General features: G+C 44.2%; 2 protein-coding genes across 4 annotated transcripts in view; one reads left to right on the top strand and one right to left on the bottom strand.

Annotated features, from left to right (window-relative positions):
- Positions 1-25,441, bottom strand: part of LOC105498900 (zinc finger protein 484) — a 137,821-nt gene that overhangs the window by 40,368 nt on the left and 72,012 nt on the right. The window lies entirely within an intron of this gene.
- On the top strand, positions 7,751-13,915 carry LOC105498899 (spermatogenesis-associated protein 31A6). The gene is made up of 4 exons (XM_011771281.2): positions 7,751-7,969; positions 9,052-9,163; positions 9,732-9,792; positions 10,042-13,915. Exons 1-4 carry the CDS (start codon positions 7,781-7,783, stop codon positions 13,760-13,762), a joined length of 4,083 nt encoding a protein of 1,360 aa, XP_011769583.2. The 5' UTR covers positions 7,751-7,780; the 3' UTR covers positions 13,763-13,915.

The raw sequence follows: 25,441 nt of genomic DNA, 5'->3' as shown, positions 1-25,441 counted from the left end.
ATAAAGATAAGAAGATAACTCAATAAAATGTAAAAAGAAAAATAGAGAAAAACCAATTAAACAAAAGCTGGTTCTATAAATGTCAATAAAATTGACAAGCCTACAGAGGAGACACAAAACATCAATATCAAGAATGAAACAGGAGATACCACTGTAGACGATGACAAAATCAAAAGAATAAAGAGAATACTACAAACAACTCTACAAATATAAATTTCACAATATAGATGAAATGCATTAATTCTTGAAAAAGCACAAATTCTCTCTTACAAAATGAAATAGTTATGTTGAATAGCCCTAGAATTGAAGTCATAATTTGAAACATCTGAAAAAGAAATCGTCAGGCCTGGATAGATAGATCAGAGAATTCTAACAAACATTTAAAGGTTAACACGAATTATATCCAGTCTCTTCCAGAATAAAGGATAGAAAGAAGCCAATGGAAAGATATTCCAACTAATGAGGCCAGTGTTACTCTGGTATCAGAGCTAAAGACAGAAGAAGAATGGAAATCAGTATTCTTCATGAATCTAGATGGAAAAAGTTCTCAACCAAATAATAGCAAAAATAATTCAACAATATATAAAAATAATTACAAACCACGAACAAGTGATGTTTATTCCAGGAATAATAAGCTGTCTTGGTATTCAAAAATCAATTTGTGTAACCCGCCACATTAGCAAGCTAAAGATAAGCATATTACGTGATTATATCAATGCAGGAAAAGCGTTTGAAAAACATTCAACACCCATTTATAATGAAAAAAAACTTTCAGGAATTAGGAACAGAGGTAAACTTTCTAACTTTTAAGTTAGAAAAAAATCTACAGCTAACATAAAACTAAAAGATGAAAGAGATTGAATGCTTTCCCATTCAGTTTGGGAAGAAGAAAAATAGGTCTGTGCTCATCATTTTTATTCTACGTAGCTCTGGAAGACCCAGCCAGCTCACAAAAATTCTCTCCATAACCAGACTCTAGCCAGGCTCCTTTGAACTCTCTCGTCAACTAAACCCTGGCTTTTGGGCTTTTGTGTTGTCTATGCATTGCCCAATATTAGTAAGAATCCTAGCAATTTAGTCAGAATCCTCCATCTTCATATCTAGTAACAAATTAGATATCATAATCACCATTGATATCTAATTTGTTTTCTTATTGTCTACCATCCCCAGGTGATATCTGATCACTCTGGCATGGTTTCAGCAAGAATCCTGTGAGGTCAGTTTAGCCAGATTCCCTCCTATTAGTAATTTTCCATACACTACCAACCTTCCACCCTACTCTGTGGCTGTAAAATCTCTACTTTCCCCTATATTCAGAGGGAAACCTGAATATATGGAAACTGGAGATTACTGCAAAACCCTATTGCAGTAATCTCTATATCTATTGCAATAATCCCTCTTAATAAAGTCTGTCTTACTATTTTTTAACAGGTGTCACAAATAGTTTTTTCTATAATACAGCTCAACAAAACAAGTCCAAAATAGAAGAATAAAATGGGAGGAATTATTCTACCCAATTTTTTAACTTTTTACGTAGTTACAGAAATCAAGACAGTGTGGTATTAGCAGGGGGATAGACAGTTCAATAAAACAGAATTGAGAACTCAGAAATAGATCCATACAACTACAACCAACTGACTTTTGAAAAAGGTGCTATATCAATTCAGTAGTAGAGTGGTTCTGGAGCAGTTAGATATCATAGACAAAACAACGAACCTCAATCTAACCTCATGTCTTTATTTAAAAAAAGGATCAGCCGGGCACAGTGGCTCACGCCTGTAATCCCAGCACTTTGGGAGGCCGAGGAGGGTGGATCACGAGGTCAGGAGATCGAGACCATCCTGGCCAACACGGTGAAACCCTGTTTCTACTAAAAACAAAAAAAAAATTAGCCGGGCGTGGTGGCGGGAGCCTGTGTTCCCAGCTACTCGGGAGAATGGCGTGAACCCTGGAGGCGGAGCTTGCAGTAAGCTGAGATGGCACCACTGCACTCCAGCCAGGGCCACAGAGTGAGACTCTGTCTCAAAAAAAAAAAAAAAAAAAAAAAAAAAAAAAAAAAAAAGATCATAGATCTCAATATAAAAATATGAAATTTAATGAGAAATTCTTCAGGATGTAGGACTTGATGAATAATTATTAGACATGACACCAAAAAAATACCACACACACACAAAGAATTTATTATTTGGATGTTATCAAAATTTAAAACTTTTGGCCTGCATAAGAGCCTGTTAATAAAAAGACAAGGTAAAAACTAGGAGAAAACTGCAAATCACACTTGATAAACCATATCTGACAAGGAGCTCATATCTAGAATATTCTTGAAGTTTTCAAAAGTCAACAACAACAACAACAACAAGAAAAAACAATCCAATTAGAAAATGGGCTAAAGGCATGAACAGATATTTCACTGAACAGGATATATTGATGGAAAATGAGAAAATAAAATAACTTTTATCAGAGGAATGCCAGTCCTTTTAAATTATCAAGCCCAGAGAGACATTAAAGTGAGACAGCAAGCCGGGCGTGGTGGCTCACGCCTGTAATCCCAGCACTTTGGGAGGCAGAGGCAGGCAGATCACGAGGTCAGGAGATCGAAACCACGGTGAAACCCCGTCTCTACCAAAATACAAAAAATTAACCGGGCGCGGTGGCAGGCGCCTGTAGTCCCAGCTACTCCGGAGGCTGAGGCAGGAGAATGGCGTGAACCCTGGAGGCGGAGCTTGTAGTGAGCCGAGATCGCGCCACTGCACTCCAGCCTGGGCTTCAGAGGGAGACTCCATCTCTAAATAAATAAATAAATAAATAAATAAATAAATAAATAAATGAATAAATGAATAAATAAATGAGACAGCAGTCATTTTGAGCTATGCATTCATCTCTCGAAACTGCTTGCTATTGCCACAAGTAGCTATAAATTAACCTAATAAGGCCATACTGGATATGGTAACCCACATCCTAGAGCTTAACAATGTATAGCCAATCACTAATTAATGTTATTTCTATAATCAGTGAGAATTCTTGACAAATCGCTTTGTATCAGCCCACTCCTTGTCTCCCTTTTTTGCTTTTAGTAAAGGCCATATAGAGTTTATATTCAGGGTTTCTTGGATCTGAGTCTTTTGGGCAGCTGTCCTCACTTTCCTTTGTTGTTATTGTTGTTGTCGTTGTTTTTGGAGAGACAGGATCTTGCTCTGTGGCTGAGGCTGGAAGACTAGAGTGCAGTGGTGCAATCAAAGCTCACTGTAACCTTAAACTCCTGAGCTCAAATGATCCTCTCACCTCGGTTTACCAATTAGCTAGGACTACAGCATGTACTACCATGCCTGGCTAATTATTTTTGTTTTTTTGTAGCGATGGAGGTCTCTCTATGTTGCCCAAGCTGGTCTTGAATTCCTGGCCTCAAGCAATCCTCCTGCCTTGGCCTCCCAAAGTGCTGGGATTACAGGTGTGAGCCACAGTGCTCAGCCCAGCCTCTTACTTTTAGTCAACAGAAATAAGCACATTAAAAGATCTGGTTCCACTCCCATATGTAAAGAGCCTGGATTCTCCCACGCTTACGTGAGTTTTACCTCCAGGAGCCCCACCAGGTGCTCATTGTGAACAGAAAATAAATTCCTTCATGCACCTGGCAGGGAGAGAGGGAAAGTAACTATTTGAAATACAACTAGAACACAGGGCTCTGTTTAAGAAAGACCTGTCCTCAAAAGGTAATACTTTACCAGAGCCTTAACAGACTTAGGGGAAGGGCAATTACACAACTCAGCCCATACTAGACTTCCTGTCTCACATAAAGGGTTAAAAAAAGGGCTAAGAAATTCTTCTGAAGGTCAGAGCCCAGGGACTCAGGCCCACTAGAAAATGGATATGTAATCATAAAATTACACACTGCTTTCCCTCTACAATGCCTTACCACCACATCAGCAGGGTTCCAGTATAATAACTGTAAATTATAACCGAGAGAGCAGCGATTGTTCATTTAAGAGGCACCTTAAAACAACAATATCAAAATATTCCTACCATTCAGTAGTCTGTTTAATGGGTATGAGGAGACCTCAAGCACAATTTGGACTCAACTATTACATCCTTAGAATATTATTTAGCTAAGGCTAATGTAAAATATGAGAAACTATCTCCCTAAACAACATCTATAGACGATATTCAGAATTAGCTCCCAGTGTTGACAGTTTTAGTGACCCTTGGACATTTTTCTTGACGGCCTAAACAAGAAGTTTTTAACATGGTATGTAAACAAAAAATTGACCCATTATCCATTGTATGAACTTCAACATTTTGCCAAACATTTTAAAGAGACTCGACATAACAAAAACAAACAAACAAAAAACCCTCATAAGAAAATGTTTATCCTCTTTGTCTAAAAGAGAGATCATTTTGGTTAACATGCGAGGCACCCTCCACTTCATCTCCCTATTTGGGGCATTAATAATTCTGGCTTTCTTACTGAAGTAAAATATACATAACAAAACTTACTATTTTGGCCATTTTAAAGTGTACAGTTCAATGGTGTTAAGTCTAATACATTAACATTAACCATCTCCACCATCTGCGTCCCATACATTTTTTTCTTCAGCTTCCCAGTGGAATTTTTTCATGTCCCCAACTGAATCTATATCTATTAAGCAATAATTCCCCATTCCTTGTATGCCGAAACCTGGCAACCAACATTATGCTTTGTCTCTACAATTTGACTACTCTAGGTACCTCATATAAGTAGAATTACATGGTATTTCTCTTTCTGTATCTGGCTTATTTCATTCGGCACAACTTCTTCAAGATTCGTTGATATTGTAGCATGTATCAGAACTTTATTCCTCTCTAAGGCTGAGTAATGTTCCCTAGTATTTATATACCCCCTTTTGTTAATCCATTCGCCGTTGATGGACGTTTGGGTTATTTCTACCTTCTGGTTATTGTGAAATGCTGCTATAAACATTGATGCGCTAGTAATAGTTTGAGTCCCTGCTTTCAATTCTTTGGCAGTATATACCTATCTAGAAGTAGAATTGCTGGATTATAAGGTAATTTGATTTTTAAATTTTTGAGGAACTGCCAAATAGTTTTTCACACTAGTTTCACTATTTTACATTCCCACCAGCAATGCACAAGTGTTCCAATTTCTCCACATCCTCATTAACACTTGTTGCTTTTTTTTGATAATATACATTATAATGGATGTGAAATGGTATCTTATTATGGTTTTGAATTAAATTTCCCTAATGATTAGTGATGTGGAGCATCTTGTGCATTTATGTATGTTCTTTGAAGAAATATCTATTCAAATCTGTTGCCCATTTTTGAGTCATCTTGTTTGTATCTTTTGTTGTCAAGTTTTGGCAGTTCTTTATATAATCTCGATATTAATCTTGTATCAGTATGTATGATCTGCAAATATTTTCTTGCAATCCATGAGTTGCCTTTTCAATCTGTTGATAGTGTCCTTGGATGCACAAAATGTTTTTATTTTGATGAAATCTATTATTCTTTTATTGCCTGTGCTTTTGGTGTCTTTGATCCAAGAAATCATTGCCAAACCCAAATCACAAAACTTTTCCTTTATTCTTTCTTCTAAGACCTTTATAGTTTTAAGTCTTATATTTAGGCCTTTGATTCAGTTTGAGTTAGTTTATGTATATAGTATAAATAAGGGCCCAATATCACTCTTTACATGTGGACACACCGTACCCACCTTTCCCAACACCATTTGTTGAAAAGATTGACCTTTCACATGGTCTTGGCACCCTGGTTGAAAATCATTTGAACGTATGTACAAGGGTTTATTTGTGGGCTCTTTGTTCTGTTCTTTTGATTTATATGTCTGATATCTGTCTTCCTTTTTTTTTTTTTTGAGACAGAGTCTCACTCTGTCACCCAAGCTGGAATGCAGTGGCACGATCTTGGCTCACTGCAACCTCCATTTCCTGGGTTCAAGTGATTCTTCTGCCTCAGCCTCCCAAGTAGCTGAGACTAGAGGCATGTGCCACCATGCCCAGCTAATTTTTATATTTTTAGTAGAGACGGGGTTTCACCATGCTGACCAGGCTGGTCTCAAACTCCCGACCTCAAGTGATCTGCCTGCCTTGGCCTCCCAAAGTGCTGAGATTACATATATATATCTGTCTTTATGTCACACTGAGTACCATGCTGTTTTGATTGCTATAACCTTAAAGTAAGTTTTGAAATCGGGAAGCATGAGTCCAACTTTATTCTTCTTATTCCAGATTGTTCAGGCTACTTGGACTTCTTTAAGACTCCTTATAAATGTTAGGATACATTTTTCGATTTCTGCAAAAAACATCATTAGAATTTAAATAGGGATTGCATTGAACCTGCCAATTGCTTTGGAAAGTATTGCCACTTAACAATATTAAATGTTGTAATCCGGCGGGCCGCAGTGGCTCACGCCTGTAATCCCAGCACTTTGGGAGGCCAAGGCGGGTAGATCATGAGATCAAGAGATCGAGACCATCCTGGCTACATGGTGAAACCCTGTCTCTACTAAAAATACAAAAATCAGCTGGGCATGGTGGCACGCACCTGTAGTCCCAGCTACTCAGGAGGCTGAGGGAAGAGAATCGCTTGAACCCCGGAGGCAGAGGTTGCAGTGAGCCGAGATCATGGCACTGCAATCCAGCCTGGGCGACAGAGCAAGACTCCATCTCAAAAAAAAAAAAAAAAAAAAAAAAAAGGGAAAACTGCATGTCCTGCACATGTACCCCAAAACTTAAAATAAATAAGTACATAAATAAAATTTAAAAAATTTTTAAAAAATCTTAATTGTATGTGGGTAGGTCCCTTTGATTTAAAGTGAGATAGAAGGCCAGGTGCAGTGGCTCACGCCTGTAATCCCAGCATTTTGGGAGGCTGAGGCAGGCGGATCACGAGGTCAGGAGATCGAGACCATCCAGGTTAACACGGTGAAACTCCGTCTCTACTAAAAATACAAAAAGAAATTAGCCAGACGTGGTGGCGGGCACCTGTAGTCCCAGCTACTCGGGAGACTGAGGCAGGAGAATGGCTTGAACCCAGGAGGTGGAGCTTGCAGTGAGCCGAGATGATGCCACTGCAATCCAGCCTGGGTGATAGAGCGAGACTCCGTCTCAAAAAAAAAAAAAAAAAAAAAAAGTGAGATAGAAATAATTTTTTAAAACTTACTTTTCAAAATCTGCAAAACTACATAAGTGTAAAAGAAATTTACATTTTGTCCCTGGATTGATATAAGACAAAAACATTGTGTGGGAAAGCTGGGGTTGAGGACGAACGCGATTCTGAGAATAAAAATCCGTGGTACATAGCCAAAATTTCAGAGTCAACTTCAGATTTTCAAGGGCCATAAAATAGGTAACCTGAAGCCACCGTCTCCAACAGATAAAAGGAACCAGATAATATCTGTGTTCCAGGGAGAAAGCATAGAAAATTGGCCGAGTTCTATCACTGACAAAACTTAGTGGGAAAGAGGGATCTGGAAGGTGGGAAGGTGGAGGGATCCCCGGCTTGGAGGGTGGGGAAGGGCTGTGCTTCAGCCTCCCCGTCCCACTGCCCCTCCCCCTCCCGCTGCCCCTCCCCTTCCGCTGCCCCTCCCCTCCGGCTGCCCCTCCCCCTCCCGCTGCCCCTCCCCCTCCCCCTCCCGCTGCCCCTCCCCAACAAAGGAGCCCTTTGTGATGTGAAGGCCCCAGCTCTGTGACGCAGGCCTGGGCCCCAGTCCCTAGTCTCCACGGGGATGCCCAGAGCTCAGTTGCTTGAAAGCAACGCGCCTATTCACATGGAGAATCTCCCCTTTCCTCTGAAATTACTTAGTGCCTCGTCGCTAAACGCCCCCAGCTCCACACCATGGGTGTTGGATATCTTCCTCACCTTGGTGTTTGCCCTGGGGTTCTTCTTCCTATTATTCCCCTACTTCTCTTACCTCCGTTATGACGACCCACCCTCACCATCGCCTGGGAAGAGAAAGGTAAGGAGCCCTCAGTCCGGACCCACAGAGCTTGATTCTTTCCTTTCTTTTTCTTATTAGTTCCACTTTTCCAAATCCAGTGGAGAGACTTCTGCGATGGGAAGTCTCAGGAGAGACCAGAACATCATCCTTCCAGGGAGAGGCAGGGCAGCCAGGGTTGGTAGGGGTGGATCGTGTACTGGGATTTCCATCCCAAGCTCTCAGTCCGCCTGTGGGGGAGCGCAGGAGGCGTCAAGACAAAAATCAAACCCGTGGACTCAGCGCCAGGAACGGTCATGAGACGGGGGAGGTCTCTGTTCGAGGCCAGACCCTGAGCCCTGGCTCATCAGCCCCTTCCTGGGGCAGGTGGCTCGGGGCCCAGTCTCCTCTGTATGGGGCGATCTGGGGGCTGTGCTGAGCCCCCGAGGGCCTCCCATCGGGGCCTGGCGTCTCCTTTGGTCTCCTGGGAAGCAGAATCCTATCTGACAGCTCAGCGGTGCCTGCGGGCCTGAGCCTGTGAGTTCCTCGAGCAGAGGAACCGGGACTGACAGCGCCCGTGGTGGACCTCATATTGAAAATCTGTGTGTGTGTGTGTGTATGTGTGTGTGTGTGTGTGTGTGTGTGTGTGTATGATTTTTATGTTATTTTATTTTTGAGACGGAGTCTCGCTCTGTCGCGCAGGCTGCAGTGAAATGGAGGGATACCGGCTCACTGCAACCTCTGCTTCCCGAGTTCAAGCTATTCTCCTGTCTTAGCCTCCTGAGTAGCTGGGATTACAGCCACCCGCCACCACGCCCGGCTAATTTTTGTATTTTTAGTAGAGACGGGGTTTCACCATGGCCAGGCTGGTCTCAAACTCCTGACCTCAGGTGATCCACCTGCCCTGGCCTCCCAAAGTGCTGGGATTACAGGCTTGAGCCACCGCGCCCGGCCCCCCTGCCAGAAAAAAGCAGTTTGTCATCCATTTAAACATGAGTGGGAGGAAGCACACAGAGCTCCCTGAGCCAGAGAGCCACGCGGTTCATGAGTGCAGCGTGCCGCGGCCGGGCTGGGGGCGGAGATTGAGAGCCGGTCCTAGCTCCTCCCCCTTTCTTGTCTCCCAGTGTCATCTTGTCTCCCCGCGTCATCTTGTCTCCCCGCGTCATCTTGTCTCCCAGTGTCCAGTAGGGCGGAGAGGGAGGCCCAGAGGCAGGATGAAAAACCACAGTCTGAGAGGTAAGGCTCTGCCAGGGCACACTAGAGTTAATTTGATCTCGTCTGCCCCGGAGGGAACTGACTCTGAAGAAGTCAGTTGAAGAAGCCTGAGGCGGGGGCTCATAGGAGGGAAATCAGAACCCCGGGTCCTTCTCAGATTCCGAGCCGGAATGAAGCCTTGGTGGGCCAGGGACTGGGCCTTACCCAGCAGGGGGCAGTGTGTGTGTAGTGGGGAGAACAACGCCTGCCTGGATGGGAGGGGGGTGAGGGGGCCTCCTGGTCCCTGGGAACAGCTGTTCAACTCTGCTAAGGCTGATTCCTCTTTGAGACCACCCCAGTCCTTTGTCCCCACAGGGCAGTTGTGAGGACTGTGGGGGTGGGGGGGTCCGTGTGTGGAAGCCCTTTGTGAATGACAAAGCCCTGCCTGCCATGCCTTGCTATTACCCTCCGGGCCATGTGGCTCTGGACACAGATGTGCGAGTTCCAGGGTCTAATTCCCCATGGTCTTCCCTAAAGAAACATGCACTCATCCTCCTGTGAGATCCCAGGCCCCTCCTGCACTGCCCTCACCCAGTCTCCTGATTTCCAGCTTGTAGAGCGTGCCCGAGAGGCCTGGAGGAGACTTGGGACCTGTTTTCACAACTGCAGAGGTGAGGCACTTCCCGTTCCCTGCATCCTTCCTACCAGGGCTGGGACCCCAGGGCCGTAGGCAGCCTGGAGCTGACCTGGGATGGGGAGACCAGAGGGACAGAGGATGGGAGTAAAACCTTGGGGCAAGGGGTAGCAGGAGAATTGGGCAGTCAGGATGTGGGGTGGTGGAGGGGCTGTGACCCGAGCTCCCACTCTGCCCCTGGCCCTACCTGCTCCTGGCTGCAGCTTGTGCCTCCTGTCTCCTGCAGCCTCCTGGGGCCACACCCTGACAAAGGTGACTTTGGTCAGCTCTCCGGTCCAGACCCCCCAGGTGAGGTGGGCAAAAGAGCACCTGATGGAGACTCCCGGTCCTCTCATGAGACTATGGAAGATGCTGCTCCCATGCTTTCCCCGTTAGCTTCCCCGGATCCTCGAACCAAGCATCCTCAGGATCTGGCCTCCACCCCATCACCAGGCCCAATGACCACTTCAGTCTCCTCCCTAAGTGCCTCCCAGGCACCAGAACCTTCCCTTCCCCCAGAAAGCCCCTCACCCGAGCCACCTGCACTTTTCCCTCACCCACCACACACCTCTGATCGTCCGTCTCCTCCGAAAGCTTTCCCTGCTCCTCCCCTGCAGGACTCCACTCTGATAATTCCATCTCACTGTGACTCAGTGGCACTTCCACTGGGCACCGTCCCTCAAAGCTTGTCTCTGCGTAAGGATTTGGCGGCTTCTGTCCCAGCCATCTCAGGCCTTGGCGGCTCAAACAGTCAAGTTTCTGCCTTCTCCTGGTGGCAGGAGACTACCAGAACCTGGTGCGTCTTCAACTCGTCAGTCCAGCAAGATCATCTTTCCCGCCACCCACCAGAGACCTGTCAGATGGAAGCTGGTAGCCCGTTTTTACTCAACTCTGATGGCCAGAATGTCATGGGTATACAAGTCATAGAAAGAGCCAAAGTCAACATTTCGGAGGAAAAAGAAAACGATGGATCATTTCCAAAACAAATGAGCCCAGAAAAGCACTTGAATTCTTTGGGGAATTTGGTTAAATCATTGGATGCTGAGCAGGACCCTACAACCCCAAAACCCTTCTGGAACATGGGCAAGAACTCGAAACAGCTGCCCAGTCCTCAGAAGCTCTCAGATCCTAGGATCTTGCAGGAAAGTTTTCAGAAGAATTATAGCCAGCTTTTCTGGGGCCTCCCCTCTCTGCACAGCGAATCCCTGGTGGCTAATGCCTGGGTCACTGAAAGGTCTTACACTTTACAGTCTCCTCCTTTCTTGTTCAATGGAATTTCCAATGTCTGCCCAATTCAAAGGGAGACTACAATGTCCCCACTGCTTTTCCAGGCCCAGCCCCTGTCCTATCTGGGGCCCGAGTCCCAACCCTTTATTTCATCCACACCCCAATTCCGGCCCATACCTATGGCTCAGGCCGAGGCTCAGGCCCACCTTCAATCCTCTTTCCCAGTCCTATCTCCTGCTTTTCCATCCCCGATTGATAACTCTGGAGTAGCTTGCCCTGCGTCGCAGATTAAAGTGCAAGCTCTTTGCCTACCTGAAACTCAGCACCCTGAATGGCCTTTGTTGAGGAAACAACTAGAAGGTGGGTTGGCTTTACCCCCTAGGGTCCAAAAATCTCAGGATGTGTTTAGTGTCTCCACTCCTAACCTTCCCCAGGAAAGCTTGACATCCATTCTGCCTGAGAACTTTCCGATCAGTCCTGAACTCCGGAGACAACTGGAGCAACACATTCAAAAGTGGTTCATTCAACACCAGGGCAACCTAGGAAGGATCCAAGAGTCTCTGGATCTGATGCAGCTTCGGGACGAATCGTCAGGGACAAGTCAGGCCAAGGGCAAACCCAGGCCCTGGCAGTCCTCCACGTCCACAGGCGAAAGCAGCAAGGAGGCACAGAAGGTGAAGTTCCAGCTGGAGAGGGACCCATGCCCACATCTGGGGCAAATTCTGGGACAGACCCCGCAAAATCTATCCAGGGGCATGGAAAGCTTCCCAGGGAAGGTTCTGGGGGCGACCTCTGAGGAGTCAGAAAGGGACTTGAGGAAGCCCTTGAGGAGTGACTCGGGAAGTGATTTATTAAGACGCACAGAGAGGAATCGTATAGAAAACGTCCTGAAAGCCCACGTCGGCAGGAAGTTGGGCCAGATCAATGAGGGCTTGATCCCCGTGAGTGTGCGTCGATCCTGGCTTGCTGTCAACCAGGCTTTTCCCGTGTCTAACACCCACGTGAAGACCAGTAATCTAGCACCCCCGAAAAGTGGGAAAGCCTGTGTGAACACAGCCCAGGTGCTTCCCTTCCTCGAGCCGTGTACGCAGCAGGTGCTGGGAGCCCATATTGGGAGGTTATGGGCCAAACACAGGTGGGGTCTACCCCTCAGGGTCCTCAAACCCATTCAGTGCTTTAAACTGGAAAAGGTTTCGTCCTTGTCTCTTACACAGCTTGCCGGTCCCTCCTCAGCCACCTGTGAACCTGGGGCTGGCTCAAAAGTTGAGGTGGCCACGTTCCTTAGAGAGCCACCGATGGCAAGTCTGAGACAGCAGGTGCTGACCAAAGCATCTGACATGCCAGACAGTCTTCTGGCCTCTTCCGCTGCATGTAAGCAGTTCCAGAGGGCCCCGCTGGGGATCCCATCTTGGAATGATCATGGGCCCTTGAAGGCTCCTCCAGCTGCACAGGAGGGCAGGTGGCCATCTAAGCCCCTCACATACAGCCTCACAGGCAGCACCCAGCAGAGCAGGAGCTTAGGATCCCAGGTTTCAAGGGCTGGGGAGACCAGGGAGGCAGTGCCACAACCCAGAGTCCCCTTGGGAACCCGTATGCTGGCAAACCTCCAAGCCACAGGTGATGATGTGCGTGGTTTTGAGGCTCCAGGGACCAGCAAAAGTTCTTTACTCCCTAAAATGTCTGTCTCCCAAGATCCAAGAGAGCTGTGTCTTATGGAGGAGGTTATTAGTGAATTTGAGCCTGGAATGGCCACGAAGTCAGAGACCCAGCCTCAAGTTTGTGCCGCTGTTGTGCTCCTTCCAGATGGGCAAGCGTCTGTTCTACCCCTTGTTACAGAGAATTTGGCTCCTCAAGTGCCCCAGGGCCATCTCCAGAGCATGCCTGCTGGGAACATGCGGGCTTCCCAGGAGCTACGTGACCTCATGGCAGCCAGAAGGAGCAACCTGGGGCACAGGGAGCCCAAGAACCCAAACTGTCAAGTCTCATGCAAGAGACAAAGCCCGATGTTTCCCCCTCCTCACAAGAGTGAGAACTCTAGGAAGCCCAACTTAGAAAAACATGAAGAAAGGCTTGAAGGATTGAGGACTCCTCAACCTAGCCCGGTCAGGAAAACAGAGGACACCCGTCAGGATGAAGGCGTCCAGCCATTGCCATCAAAGAAACAGCCTCCTTCAATAAGCCACTTTGGAGAAAACATCAAGCAATTTTTTCAGCGGGTTTTCTCAAAGAAAAAAAGCAAGCCAGCACCAGTCACTGCTGAGAGCCAAAAAACAGGAAAAAACAGATCCTGTGTGTACAGCAGCAGTGCTGAAGCTCAGGGGCTCATGACAGCAGTTGGACAGATGCTGGAGGAGAAGATGTCACTTTGCCACGCACGCCATGCCTCGAAGGTAAATCAGCACAAACAGGAGTTTCAAGCCCCAGTCTGTGGGTTTCCCTGCAACCACAGGCACCCCTTCTACTCAGAACACAGCAGAATGCTGAGCTATGCCGCCAGCAGTCAACAAGCCACTCTCAAGAGCCAGAGTTGTCCCAACAGAGAGAGGCAAATCAGAGATCAACAGCCCTTGAAAAGTGTCCGGTGCAACAATGAGCAATGGGGCCTGCGACATCCCCAACTCTTGCTCCCCAAGAAAGCTGTATCCCCAGTCAGTCCCCCTCAGCACTGGCCGAAGACACCTGGTGCCTCCAGCCACCATCACCACTGTCCCAGGCACTGTCTTCTTCGGGGAGGTATCTAATTTGGTCAGTCACAAATTCATTTTTAGCCTTCCTTAGAGAAAAACAAATCCCCAAGAAAAAATTCACTCTATGTAGAGAAAAAATATTTTCTCTCATGTTAGTACACGCAGAACATTTAATATTCCACAATATATATGGTTTTTTATTCATAAGAGGGTGATGGCTTTTATTTGTGACGTGCTTGGTGTGGGCTTGGTTTCTAGAAGCAACAGGAAAGGTGCTGACAGTGGTGCTGTAAGCCCACCTTCATCCTGAGTTCCTTCACTGAACCTTACGTTTCCGTAACACTGTCTTTACACAAACAACAAAAAATTCTAAAATCAAGATGAGAAAAACCTATGAAGAGCCCACTCTGAAATAGGATTCAACCCGTCTTTCCACTACTTACTCTCTACCTCAAAGTTTATGCAGCTCTAGGGAGCAGGTTTGCAGAGATGTCACAGGGCTGAACATCGCCATGCAGGCTCCAGGAAGTGCCAAAGCCCAGTAGCTTCATGTGTCACAAAATAGTGGAAGTTTGGGTGGGAGAGTGCTGGGCCCTGAGTTCAGAAGTGGGAGAAGTCTTGACCCTGGGTATCCTGGTGGAGAATAGATAATGCCTGCCCCTGGGAAGCCCCTTCTCTCCCTTACAAAGGCTGGGATGGAGATGGGCCCTCTTAGCTCAGCCAACATGCAAAGCACAGAGTCCCCATCCCACTGCCTCTCCCTTTCTCGCACTCTGGAGTGGCGGTGGGGACAGACCTTCCAGCTCTGTGCATGTATAGGTGGGGGGTGGGGAGCCGGGGGGGCAGCCTTCATGGAGGCTGCTGAGGTCCGTGAACTTCCCTGGCCCAAATGAGTGAATGACCCTGCTCCTGGGTCGCCTGCCTTTGTCTGTCTCACCTAGGTGTCTCTCAGCTTCAAAGAAGTAGTTCTGGATGAATGGAACAGGGTATGCGTGTGAGTGCAGAGGCTTCTGATGGTGGGACTCTGTAGAGCTACAGGGGATGCAGACAGAGAACTGAAAAGGGGGTGAAATGTGTGTGAGGGGGCCATGAGTGGTGCCGTGACCCAGGAGACTCTGACATTCCAACCCCTTCAAGAAGCCTAGAGGGGCCTATTTGCTCATCCTGGCCCCACCCCAGGGTCCGTCCCTGCTCCAGCTCCCAGATCACAGACCTAGAAAAACCACATTTACCCCCAACACAGAGGGCCATATTAGCGAGAAGGCAAGGTGGCAAAGTGAATAAGGAAGATGAATTTCTTAACATCTTTGATAAGCTTGCACAAATAACCTACTGAACTTTTTTTTTTCGAGACGGAGTTTCACTCTTTTGCTCAGGCTGGAGTGAAGTAGCGTGATCTTGGCTCACTGCAACCTCCGGCCCCTGGGTTCAAGTGATTCTTCTGCCTCAGCCTCCCAAGTAGCTGAGATGATAGGCACCCACCACCACACCCGACTAATTTTTGTGTTTTTAGTAGAGACGGGGTTTCGCCATGTTGGCCAGGACGGTCTCGAACTCCTGACCTCAGGTGATCTAACAGCCTCGGCCTCCCAGAGTGCTAGGATTACAGATGTGAGCCACTGCGCCTGACTCACCTATTGAATTGTGTCAAGGATGTGTTGACAATAGGTGAAAAAGCAAAGACTAGAGAACTGCAGGCATAACTTGGAGTCCGGGGAACTTTAATTGCCAGTTGCATTATTATTTTACAAAGAACTCCTACAGAAAAAACTTCCTGGAGGTTTCCCCTACATACACAGCTACATTTTCTGCCATGCTCGCACTGTTATCACAGCATGCGGCATCCAACCACAGACCATCAAGGGGCTTGATAATTGCCTCCTCCATATACTTTCTGAGGTTGGTCAGGTTTATAACCATTCATGTAACACAATTAATCCTTGTAACTGGGCCCATGGCCTCGTGGCTTGTCACTTTTTCCAAGCAGGTGCTCTTCTTTTTGGTTGCTCAGAGGTTTGCTGCGGCACCTTCCCTCTTTGCAGCGGGCTGGCCTGCACCATGTTGTAACCAGAAGAGCCCACTTCCCCGGGGACACGCCTTCTGTCCTCTCCACAGTCACGTCACGCTGCCACTGTGCAAATGATGCCAACTATAAATCCCAGAAAGCGGTAAAATAAATCCCAGAAAGCGGTAAAATAATGCTGTGCCAGGCACAGTCAGTGAGGATTTAGAGACTGCTGACGTCTTTCCTAAGAAACGTGGGTGACATCGGCTGGGCACGGTGGCTGCTCACGCCTGTAATCCCAGCACTTTGGGAGGCCGAGGCGAGCGGATCAGGAGGTCAGGAGATCCAGACCATCCCGGCTAACATGATGAAACCCTATCTCTACTAAAAATACAAAAATATTAGCCGGGCGTGGTGGCGGGCGCCTGTAGTCCCAGCTACTCCGGAGGCTGAGGCAGGAGAATGGCGTGAACCTGGGAGGTGGAGTTTGCAGTGAGCTGAGATTGCGCCACCGCACTCCAGCCTGGGTGACAGAGCGAGAAAAAAAAAAAAAGTGATGGGTGGCATCACTCCGGTTCTAATCATTTTTGTGCTTCAGCTGCCCCCCTGGATCAGTGCTTCTGGTGAAATGCAGTCCGTTTTAGGAGGGCCTCACCCTCTTTCGCTGTAATGATGTTTGCAGTTCTTTCTTTTCTATGCCGAAAATCCAGAATTACCACCCCGTTCCCTATGGTTCACAATCTCAACCATGTTTCTCCAGTGACCACTTCAATTCACACAGCCATCCCTCAGTTGAAATATTGCCTTTGAACATCATGAGCAAGACCACTGCTCTTTGAATTTCTGCCAGTTTCACACCAGTTGCAGATTATATACATACTTCACGTCAATAAGCTTATTTTGTGGAGTGTGGTTTCTGGAGTCAGATAAACTCTCCACCTACTAGGTCTGTTACTTGGGCAAGCCATTTCTTGCCTAGATTGACCAGTTTGTTAGAATTACATTACTTTACTCCAAAAGATTTTATTCTGTGAATTACATTGCTTTTCTTGTTCTTTAAAAATTGTAAATCTAGGGATTTAGGCTTGGTTGTTTTTTTTTTTAAATATGAGTACTTATCTAAACAAGTATTTGAAAATTTTTCTTTTTTCTGTACATATATTTGAAATCTGGCCAGGCACGGTGGCTCACGCCCGTAATGCCAGCACTTTGGGAGGCCAAGGTGGGTGGATCACCTGAGGTCAGGAGTTTGAGACCAGCCTGGCCAATATGTTAAAAACCTGTCTCTACTACAAATACAAAAAAATTAGCTGGGCGTGATGGCAGGCGCCTGTGATCCCAGCAACTTGGGAGGCTGAGACAGGAGAATCACTTACACCCAGGAGGCAGAGGTTGCAGTGAGCTAAGATTGTGCCACTGCACTCCAGCCTGGGCAACAGAGTGCGACCCCATCTAAAAAAAAAAGAAAAGAAAGAGAAAGAAAGAAAGAAATCTGTTAACAGCCTTGCTGTGAAGACATTTTTGTCTGTTTCCTTTACTTTGTATACTTATTTAATATTAAAACCTCTATTATTGCTCAGCAAAGAGGAGAATTGTTTCCTTGGAGAAAAAAACATCCTTAAGAACTTACTAGTTTAAAGCTGAGCATCTTAGATTTGAAGGTTGCCTTACCTTTTTAAAGACTTTTTTTTTTATGAGTTGGTAAAAAGTCCTAAAATCTTAGGAACAGAAACAATTGAGAATTAAAAGTCAAGTCATTGTAATGGAGCCAGTTGACAGTTTGTGTGTTCTGCTAAGCCAGTAGTGAGTGGGAACAGTTTCTATGTGGGAACAGAATCAGGGTCCCGATTACCCCAAAAAGGCTCTTTCTTGTTTGGTGTGAAGCCAAAATATGAAACCGAGAGTGAGCATCAAACAGTATGGGCAATTTTCAATGGCCATGGAATTGGAGAAGTGGGAGCATAGCCTGCAAATGAACTTCTCAGAGCCTGAGAACTGAGGATTCTTAATGAAGGGGCTGGGTATTAAGAGGAAAGGGAAGAATATTCATAGTTTTTCTTGGGAAGGGAGGTAGGTTTTTTTGGAATCAAAGAGCCACCTCTTTTCTGTCTGTTTTTGGTCTCTCCTGGCCATTGTCTGGTGATTGTCAATTGTAAAGGTGCCAGTAGGAGCGTCGTTTAACATGGAAGTTGGATTATAATGAAGCTAGAGGTTTTTCAGAAGCCAAGCTGCCACTGCAGATTTTGCCAGCTTCAGCCAGTTTAGTCCTAAGAAGGAACTTCTGACCCCAGACATCCTGTTTTCTAAAACTAAGCAGAGTTAAAGCTGAATGGGAATTTAGCTCTATCGCATAGGCATTGGTTGGGCAACAAAAGCAGGGTAGGGCTCCAGCTAAGCCACGTAGGCACTACAATGGGTAACAGAAAGGATGGTTTCCAGGCACTTCAGAGAAACCAAGGACAGCTACCACCAGAACTCAGAGTAGCCAACTGGGCTGCTCACAGGAGATGCCTGAACTGAAAGGTGATCAGATCCCATGGGAGACCCCGAGAAGACGTGGAGAGAGTTCAGAGGCTGTCCCGGAGGAGACCTGGAGAGAGCTCAGAGGCTGTCCCGGAGGAGACGTGGAGAGAGCTCAGAGGCTGTCCCGGAGGAGACGTGGAGAGAGCTCAGAGGCTGTCCCGGAGGAGACGTGGAGGGAGCTCAGGGGCTGTCCCGGAGGAGACGTGGAGGGAGCTCAGGGGCTGTCCCGGAGGAGACGTGGAGGGAGCTCAGGGGCTGTCCCGGAGGAGACGTGGAGGGAGCTCAGGGGCTGTCCCGGAGGAGACGTGGAGGGAGCTCAGGGGCTGTCCCGGAGGAGACGTGGAGAGAGTTCAGGGGCTGTCCCGGAGGAGACGTGGAGAGAGCTCAGGGGCTGTCCCGGAGGAGACGTGGAGAGAGTTCAGAGGTTGTCGTTACTGCTGCACTTGGCTGTTTTTCTTTGGATAATTATTGCAATCAATTTTAGTGATTCAGGTGTTAAATCACAGTCAAGCACCTATTTACCTAGTGGTGAGTTCCTTGGTGTTGTGAGTTCAATGTCATTTGTGGGGACAGTGGTCCAGGGAGGTTTTGGGAGGATGAACTCTTCTGAGTGACTTTGTAACCATAAAAAGTCATCCAAAAAAAGATGCTAGAAAAGCGAATATCCTACTAACTTCCTAGTCAGAAAAATGTCCACACCATATTTATTTAGGGGCAAAATTATGTATTCAGAATTTTTCACAAAAAAACAGTGATGGGAGGAAATTATGCATCGGGGCCCGGCGAGTAAGACTTTCCCTTCACAAATGTGCTGTGGGATCCCAGACCTTGGGAGTCCTACTGATTAGGGCCCACCCATATAACCTAATGTTACCTCAGTTACCTCTTTATAGGTCCTATCTCCAAATACAGCCCCATTCTGAGGTAGTAGAGGTGAGCACTTCAACATACATTTGAGGCAACACAATTCTGTCCATGACAGTTGTCCACCTTAGTTTTATAGTGAACAGAGTCTGTGAAAAAGACTTGACTTGGGGCCAGGAGCGGTGGCTCACTCCTGTTATCCCAACACTTTAGGAGGCCAAGGCAGGTGGATAACCCAAGGTCAGGAGTTCAAGACTAGCCTGGCCAATATAATGAAACCCCATCTCTACTAAAAATATAAAAATTTTATTTTGAATTTATTTGTATTTACTAAAAATACAAAAAGAATTAGCCGGGTGTGGTGGCAAGTGCCTGTAATCCCAGCTACTCAGGTGGCTGAGACGGGAGAATTGATTGAACCCGGGAGGCAAAGGTTGCAGTGAGCCAAGACTGTGCCACTGCACTCAAGCAGTGGACAACAAGAGCAAAACTCCCCATCTAAAAGAAAAAAAAAAAAAACAACATTTGACTGAAGGCAGTGACCTAAGAATGAAGGAAGCAATGACAGCTGGCGACTGTTCCACAAGAAGGTGCAAAGCCCCTGCAGGCCTGGGAGGGTGCAGAGCCTGCACCTCAGATTTGACTCATCTCATAGAATCATGGAATTTAAGCAAACCTCTTCCAGTATGAGGGAATCTTGAATAGAAACTCTAATATCTTAATCCCTAGTGTAACAAACTTTTACTATATTGTTCTCATGATGACAAATGGCTCATCAGAAAATGGATTAAAAGTAGAATTATTGTGAAAGCAGACTGGCTTATTTAAGACAAACAATCTGAAAACTGTAAAAAGTAAACATTCTCATATATATATATTTTTTTTATGTATTCATTCTCTTTGCTTTGAAGCTTTCACTGTATGACCTTTGTCCATTTTATCTGTTGCCATATTTTAGTGGTGCCATGCAGTGACTTTTGTAGAGCAATACCTCTCAAAGTGTGCAATGACAAATACTTATTGTCAAAAGAAAAGATTCTGTAGTCAAAGAAGTTTGGAAAACTTTAATTTTTTGATTAAGCAAAGCAAGAAGTCTGAGTTTCATTTATTGGTTTACTATGAAAAGCGTTAGAGGCTTTATGATGTGCAAGAAGGACGTGTGTCATGATATTTCTCAAACCTATTTGACTTTCAATACTTGCTTTTTTGTTTTTTTTTCTTATTTTGTGGAGAAATTTCAAAAACTTTGGAAAATACTTTTTAAGTGAGATTGAGAAGTTTGTTTAGCAAGATGACAAATACTAAAAATATACACTCTAAATATAGCCATGATGAATACTAAATAAATGCAGTGTTTTTATCAACATTATTCAAGGATATCCAAAGTTTTTCACGGCATAAAATGATGTTTTTCTCCTCAGTAATATAATACATGTGATGTTCCTGGAAACTTAAAAGAAAATCATCATTTATATGCTCTCGTATCAGTTTCATGCTGTATTTTTCATGTAGAAGAAAGAATTTGGTATCTTCTCAGGAATACATTGCCACATAAAAATATGTAAATTCCTTCAGATAAATTCTCACCTTCTGCAGAATGAGTCAAACAGCACGGGGAGAAGCTGAATCCAGTGTTCACAGTGAGTGACCTGTCACTCACTGTGCACAACTGTACCCCAGCCTGGGTGACACAGTGACACTCCATCTCAAAAAGGAAAAAAAAAATGAGGTATGGATGTATATGTTAAGTGGTAGAATGTCCCTTGAAGGTAAACTAAGATAAGTTAAAGATGCATAATATGAATCCTATAAACAACCACTAAAGAGAGTTACAGCCAATAAATCAGCAAAGGAGATTAAATGGAATCTTTTTGTTTGTTTGTTTGTTTGAGATGGAGTCTCACTCTGTTGTCCAGGCTGGAGTGCAGTGGTGCGATCTTGGCTCACTGCAAGCTCTGTCTCCCAGGTTCATGCCATTCTCCTGCCTCAGCCTCCCAAGTAGCTGGGACTACAGGCACCCACCACCAACCCCAGCTAATTTTTTGTATTTTTAGTAGAGACACGGTTTCATCGTGTTAGCCAGGATGGTCTTGATTTCCTGACCTCGTGATCCGCCCGCGCAGGCCTCCCACAGTGCTAGGATTACAGGCGTGAGCCACTATGCCTGGCCAAATTGAATCATTAAAAAAAAATTTAATTTGTTTAACAGAAAGCAGAAAAAGAAAATGAAATAATAAAAAGAAATAGTAAAATGATAGAATAAATCCCACTATATCAATAATAATCGTATCTGTAAATGTTCCAAACACTCCAATTAAAAACTGATTGTCAGATTGAATTAAAAAGGAAGACTACTATAGTCCATCCACCAAAAACCCACATTAAATGCAAAGACACAATTAAGTTAAAATAAGAGGAATTTTTAAAATATTATGCTAACATGAATCCAGAGAAAACTGAGTGGCTATATTAATATCAGACAAAGTAGAGTTTAGACAAAGAATGTTGCAAGGGGTAATGAGGATCAATCATAATGACAGAAGGACTACTTCCTCCAGCAGATGCACCCAACTAAATGTTTATGCACCTAATAACAGAGCTTCAAAATATCTCAAGATTAAATTGATATAATGGCAAGGATAAACAGATAAATCCACAGTTATAGTCTGAGATTTTAACACTTTATTTCTCAATAAGATGAAATGTGTAGTTAGAATGCAAACATAAAAGACATGATTTACTTGATCTAATTGACATTTATAGAATATACCAAAAATGGCAGAATACACATTCTTTGCAACACACATGGAACATGAACCATTCTAGTCCATAAAACAAGTCTCAATAAACTTAAAATGATTCAATTCTTACAGTGTATTGCTCTACCGACAATGGAATTAAAAAGAAGTCAATAACAGAAAGACATCTGGAATCTCCTTACGTATTTGGAAACTACATAAAACAATTTTACATTTCTTGTGAGTCAAAATAGAACTAACAAATTATAAATTATTTTGAGCTGAGTGTAAAATAAAACACAACACTTCAAAATTAGTGGAATCGCCCTCATATGACATTTAGAGAAAATTATATAAGAAAATTAGAAAGTCCTTCAATCAATGACCTCAGCTTCCACTTTAAGAAACTGGAAAAGGCCAGGCACAGTGGCTTATGCCTGTAATCCCAGCACTTTGGGAGATGGAGGCAGGCAGATCACCTCAGGCTGGGAGTTCGAGACCAGCCTGAACAACATGGAATTTTTGGAATACCAAAAATACAAAATTAGCTGGGCATGGTGGTGCATGCCTATGATCCCAGCTACTCAGGAGGCTGAGGCAGGAGAATTGCTTGAACCCAGGAGGTGGAGGTTGCAGTGAGCCAAGATTGTGCCATTGCACACCAGCCTGGGCAACAAGAGCAAAACTCTGTCAAAAACAAAAACAAAAACAAAAACTAGAAAAGAAAAAAAGAAACAACAGTAAGCAGAAGAAAGGAAGTAAAAAGCATCAGTGTAGAAATCAACAAATCAACACAATACAAATAGGCTAAAATCATTTACAGGAAATAAATGAAACCAAACTCTGTCTCTTTGAGAAGGTTCATAATATTGATAAACCTCTATTCAGGCTTATCAGGAAAAAAAAAAGAGAGAGAAAACAAAAATAACCTATCAGGAATAAGAAGTAACATAGCAACAGATTCAACAGATGCTAAAGAGATAATAAATGGTAGTTATGAACAACATTGTGCCAACAGATTTGACAACTTAGATGAAGTGGACAAATTCCTCTGAAGACACAATTAGCTAGTCTCACTCAAAAAGAAACAGCCAGAATAGCCCTGTATCTATTAAATAAATGGAAGCTGTAATTTAAAACCTTTCCCCAAGGACTCCAACGCTAGGTCTAAATGGCTTCAGTGGAGAATTCTACCAAACATTTAAGAAAAACATGATACCAATTCTACTAGTTCTTACCAATTCTTCTAATTAAAGAGAAAATGGAAAAAGGAAGCCTATTAACCTCTTGCACTTTTCTCAGACTTCTAAGTATGATACTGGAATGACCAGTTCATGGGGAGAATTTTATATTCTTTACAGGTGAATGGGCTACAACTGCAGGCAATTTCAGTTTCTTTCCGAATTTCTTCAGGGTAATATCTGAGGAAAAATAAAGTGCTTTTGAAATATAAACACTTTCTAGGAATAAAGGAATGTTGCTTATACATGATTTTACCACTAGTGTCATGAAAATTGTGTGGAGGACTGTGGCTATAAACACAGTGGTTTGAATTCTATGTAAATTCATAGTTTTTTATTGTTATTTTTAACTATAGAAAAGTTCTGAAGGTAGTAATTTTATTTGCCAGTGTTTTGGAAACTTTTATTTTTACATCTGAGGAAGATTTGCTGGAAGATGTCATTTGTTTGGGGTAATGCAAAATATTTCTGGAAGACACAAGTGAAATGAGCCCTCACTGACCAAGTAGTTTGTGTAGATGTAGTGATTAAACTATTTAGTAGAGGGGAGGTTGCAAAAATATTTGACAAAATGAAATATGTGCCTGCAGTGCAAAACTATTGATCCTGCTCACAAACAGGCATATTGAGAAAGATTTCTGTACGCCTGGTAGAACAACCTCTGTGGGCCATCTTAAGCACTGGTGAATAATGAACACTTTTATGCATTATATTACATCTGTATTATATTACATCTGTATTAATGCCTTAATACTCTTGCCTTAATATTCTTCCAAGGTTTAGCACCTGGTCCTTTTAATAAATAATAAATAGGTTATGATTAATGTTTTTTTAAAAGGTACTCAAATATGTCAACTTTATTGTTTGTAGATACACACCCCTTTGTACTGAAAATTGTAAAAATAGCATAAAATTTCCTCTTATTGTAATCCAAATTTTTGAAAGCCAGAAAATCTAATTATGCTCTAGCCAAGCTACCTAATGCTTTCTTTATCCACAAGTAACTTTGCTTCAATTTCTTGATGTTGGGTTTCATCTCACTGACTTTGGGCTTCTAAATGGGAATACTTATGTCCTCTTGGCTTCTTTGGGTCAAATCAGACTGTAGAGCTAAAGTTATTCAAATACATTCAAACTACACAGATCCCTTACAAATTACTAGTATCATGGTAGGAAGGAAAGATACAAGAAGAAAAATACATACTAGAACTCATTATCAAAATTATGGGTGTATCATCTATACTAGCATCGAGTAGCTTTCCCAACCTGCTACACAAAATTACCAGCAAGAAAAAAAAGTGCAAGAATAAGGTTTATGACTGAAGTGGCTCGGTGTCATGATTTCCTATTCTAGCATTCTCAGAAGGATCCCATCCATTAAACACGCAGAAACTGCAGCCTATCCAAATGTGATCTGCTTAATCAATAATCAACAGTTCACACTGAAGGCAGTATCTTTGCTATACGTACTTGTCATAATGAAGGACGGTGTACAAAGAACAGTTGAGCCAGATGAACACTTTAATTTTGATGCCAAAATCAATCACTTTTTGTCATAATACCAGGCATAGACAATGGTTGATCCAGTGCATACTGTCTGTATTACTCCATAATTTCCTGCAGTAGACATGTCATAATTTGACATACTCCTTGATCATTAACACATTGCAGTAGTCAGATATACTTGTCAAAATTAAGCTAAATGTCAGTGGAAGACTCATTGAAGGCTTGGAAATCTTGCAACTTGCTCTCAGAGACACTGCCAACAGAAATGATAAATGTCATTGGGCTGTGGTAGTATTCTCACTGATGTATCAATAAATAAAGGGATGCTGGGGAAAAAATGTTCTTCCAGGTACCTGCCCACTCTGAAACTAGAGTTCGTGAAAGATAGCTCCCTAGACACTGCAGCCATTTCCTGGGAGGACTCTGAGCTGTGATTTGAAAAACAGAATGCACTCATTTGCCATTTTTCTTCCAAAATTGCTTGTGAATATCCTGTATGCTATCCAAGTCTCTCCACCCTTGTAGTCTTTGAATAAATTGGTTCATTTTTTTTCCTTTTTTTGAGACAGAGTCTCTCACTCTGTGGCCCAGGCTGGAGTGCATTGGCAATATCTTGGTTCACTGCAACCTCCCCCTCCCAGGTTCAAGCGATTCTCATGCCTCAGCCTCCCAAGTAGCTGGGATTAAAGCGTGCACCAACACGCCTGGCTTATTATTATTATTATTATTACTATTATTTGAGACGGAGTCTTGCTCTGTCACCCAGGCTGGAGTGCAGTGGCACGATCTCTACTCACTGCAAGCTCTGCCTCTTGGGTTCACGCCATTCTCCTGCCTCAGCCTCCGGAGGAGCTGG

The sequence above is a fragment of the Macaca nemestrina genome, chromosome 14 (genome assembly GCF_043159975.1).
Source record: "Macaca nemestrina isolate mMacNem1 chromosome 14, mMacNem.hap1, whole genome shotgun sequence".
Taxonomy (NCBI): Eukaryota; Metazoa; Chordata; class Mammalia; order Primates; family Cercopithecidae; genus Macaca; species Macaca nemestrina.
The sequence above is the reverse complement of the archived record's forward strand: the minus strand, read 5'-3'. Positions and strand labels throughout refer to the sequence as shown.